Source organism: Triticum urartu, chromosome 4 (genome assembly GCF_003073215.2).
Source record: "Triticum urartu cultivar G1812 chromosome 4, Tu2.1, whole genome shotgun sequence".
NCBI lineage: Eukaryota > Viridiplantae > Streptophyta > Magnoliopsida > Poales > Poaceae > Triticum > Triticum urartu.
In genome coordinates this window covers 452,936,425-452,939,872 of record NC_053025.1, presented here as the reverse complement: position 1 = coordinate 452,939,872, position 3,448 = coordinate 452,936,425, and the positions used below count along the sequence as shown (strand labels likewise).

General features: G+C 58.2%; 1 protein-coding gene across 1 annotated transcript; it reads left to right on the top strand.

Moving 5' to 3' along the window:
* The first annotated feature begins 451 nt into the window (after nucleotides 1-451).
* On the top strand, nucleotides 452-2,557 carry LOC125552012 (protein PMR5-like). The gene is made up of 5 exons (XM_048715457.1): nucleotides 452-1,079; nucleotides 1,197-1,368; nucleotides 1,460-1,638; nucleotides 1,715-1,873; nucleotides 1,997-2,557. Exons 1-5 carry the CDS (start codon nucleotides 778-780, stop codon nucleotides 2,319-2,321), a joined length of 1,137 nt encoding a protein of 378 aa, XP_048571414.1. The 5' UTR covers nucleotides 452-777; the 3' UTR covers nucleotides 2,322-2,557.
* The last annotated feature ends 891 nt before the right edge of the window (nucleotides 2,558-3,448 follow it).

The following is a 3,448-nucleotide window of genomic DNA, read 5'->3' as shown; positions in this document are numbered from 1 at the left end:
TAATTCTCAAAAGAAAGAACACTTGCCACGGAGCTACTTTTACACAAGAGCAGGTTAACCGAGGGAGGTAAAATTACTGTGGTTACTGGTGCCAAAACTGGTCCACTGTCTCAGTCGTTCTTCTGTTCCTTGGAGTGCATGCGGCCACAAGCTGCAGATATTTCCCGATCCGACATCCAGCATGGACCCATGGCAGCCACTAGACTATCGGGAGGGGACTAGCTTGGCCCGTGACAACGTGCAAATAGTCCAGCCTACTGTGCCATCTTGTCAGCTCAGATTCGCTGCCTCAAATAGACGGGGAAAAGGAAGGGAAGGGAAGAAAAAATCTACCCCGGATTCCAAAAACAAGCTTTCCGCGTTCGACGGTGCGTGCAGTGCAGACATAAAACATTCCATTTCGATGCGCGCACGAATTCCAAAACTCAAATCTTTCCATGCACCCAAGGCCACGTCTACGTGCACCAAAGGGAAGGGCAAACAACAAATCCATAGATTCCATTGTACGTAGTGCCCCACTGCTAATGCTAAGACGATCACGAATCCATCGACAACTCGATCTTACCCTCACATGCACACCTCCCCTGCCCTGCCCAGTCGCTCTCCTAACAATTCTCTCTTCATTCACGAGCCGCTTCCGACGTCGCTAATCCGCCGCACAAGAGAGTTAATCGCGGCTGGGTTGCCTCGTGATCGATTCGTCGGTCGGTGGTATAAATCCGCCGGAGGAAAGGTGGCCTTGCTTTCCCTTTCCTTCTCTTCTCTTTGTGGAAGAAGATGCTGCTCTTGTGCAAGAGCTCCGTGCTCACCGTCCTGCTCCTCCACGCTCTCTCGCTGTCCGCCTCGGCGCTCGCCGTCGGGCTCGCGCGGCGCCACCGGCGCGACGTCCTGCCCGGCCCCAAGGGCTGCGACGTCTTCAGCGGCAGCTGGGTCCGCGACGACGGCTCCGCGGCGGAGGCAGCCTACACCGGGTACAAGTGCCCGGTCATAGACGCGGAGTTCAACTGCCAGCTCTACGGCCGCCCGGACTCCGACTACCTCCGGTACCGCTGGAAGCCGGCCAGCTGCGAGCTACCCAGGTACGTGCGTATGTATACGTCACTGTACATAAACTGCGCCATGGGCGTACATGACATGCATGCTGCAGAGATGTGGTGGTACGTATGTCTTGGTGACATGAGTAGCGCTGTACGTAGGTTTGACGGCGCGGACTTTTTGACGCGGATGAAGGGGAAGACGGTGATGTTCGTGGGGGACTCGCTGGGCCGTAACCAGTGGGAGTCGCTCGTCTGCCTGCTGCACGCCGCCGCGCCGCAGTCGCCGTCGCAGCTCGTCTCCGCCGACCCTCTCCACACCTACAAGTTCATGGTACGTACGTGTGCAATCCATGCACCTACACGCGCTCGATATTCTTCTTGTTGGGGAAATTTGGGCGAATTTACTAATACCAGCCCGGCAGGAGTACGAGCTGGTGGTGTCTTTCTACCGCGCGCCGTACCTGGTGGACATCGACGTGGTGCAGGGGAAACGGGTCCTGATGCTGGACGACATCGCCGAGAACGCCCAGGCGTGGCGCGGCGCCGACGTGCTCTCCTTCAACTCCGGCCACTGGTGGACGCACACCGGCGCGCTCCAGGGGTACGTACGCCCGCCCAGTTTCTTTCTCTCCAGTTTAGCTTCGTTTACCGAGTGCACCTGCTAAAATTGTTTGCAGGTGGGATTACATGGGGGAGGGCGGGCGGTACTCGGAGGACATGGATCGGATGGTGGCGTTCCAGCGCGGGATGACCACATGGGCCAACTGGGTGGACCTCAACGTCGACCCGGCCAAGACCCGTGTCTTCTTCCAGTCCATGTCGCCCACCCACTACAGGTACTAACTTAACTCCTCTGCACTGCACCGATCTCAGTAATCACACATGGCTCACACCCTGTATTACACTGTATACTAGAGTACTTTTAACGCGAGTTTTTTGTATGGCTTGGGCTCGAGCAGCTCCAAGGAGTGGCCCAACCCGGTGTCCAAGAACTGCTACGGGGAGACGGTCCCATTGACTGGGCTCAACTCCACGGCGCAGCCGATGGGCCAGGAGCAGGTGACGAAAACGGTGCTGCAGGGCATGAAAAGCCCGGTCCGTTTGCTCGACATCACGGCGCTGTCGGCGCTGCGGAAGGACGCGCACCCGTCGGTTTACAGCGGAGACTTCTCGCCGGCGCAGCGCGGCAACCCGGCCGGCTCCGCCGACTGCAGCCACTGGTGCCTCCCGGGCCTACCGGACACCTGGAACCAGCTCTTCTACACCTTGCTCTTCTACCAATAGCAACCGTACTGGACTATTACTGCATTTGGCCAGCTGCTGCAGATGCAGTGTTGGTATTAATTATTTTCCTCTGAATTTCGCTGTGGATGCGTTATGTGAGCGGTATAGAGAGACATGATTGATGTGGATGTACATCGATCTTTGAATGCCAAACAACAGCGCACACATTGATTACTAATAGCAAACATGCTCATGTGTTGCAACGGTAGAGAAAATTGACGTGTGCTTAAAATTCATGAGAATTGTATATGCAAACAAAACGCTTCATACCCATGCTACATAGGAATCACAATTATTGGTATGGAATCAAAATTACAGCTGTGTATCGACTAAATTGCATTTTATGTCAAATCATATATGTTATGAAACATATAGACATCACTACCTTATATCCATAGACCGCAATTCAACATGCATCTAGGAAATGTCCTCGCGTCCCGCGTGTCGCCCTCGCCCTGGGCGACTCGGGGGCTCTCCAACCCTAGGCGCCGCCGCCGCCGCCCTCTCCTCCTCCTCTCCTCGCGCCGCCGCCGGATGACGCCCCCGGGTGAAACCCGCGTGGCATACGGCGGCGGCGGGGGGACTCCCTCTCCCGGCTCCCCTTCCTCCGCGAGCGGCGGATCTAGGCGGCAGGCAGCGGTGTCCTGCGGCGCTCGCGGTTTGGCGCGAGGTGGCAGGCCTCGGCGAACGGTGGCGGGACGCGCGGCGCGTGGCGGCGGGCCTCAGCAGGCGGTGGCGGCTGTGCGCGGGGCTGACTCCGGGGCGGCGGCGCAGGCACGGATCCATCGCGGATTTGGTCTGCGGGCGTGGGCGCGGCCTCCCATGCTCGGCCGACGGGTCTCGGCGGGGGGGGGGGGGGGGGGGGGGGGGGGGGGGGGGGGGGGGCTTCTCCTTACTGAGATCTGGCAGCGGGATCATCCAGATCCCGGCAAGGATGGTGGCGACCCGTGCATGAGAGATGAAGGTCTTCGATCAGATCTGGGTGAAAACCTGCTTTTGGCTATTGCCAAGGCCGGCGATGGCGACGCTGTCTGCACCGTTTCCTTCCTGAAGGCATCGTCGTGGAGAAGTTTAATGCCACTCTCTGCTACCTCCGGGGGAAACCCTAAATCAGTAGATCGGATGGT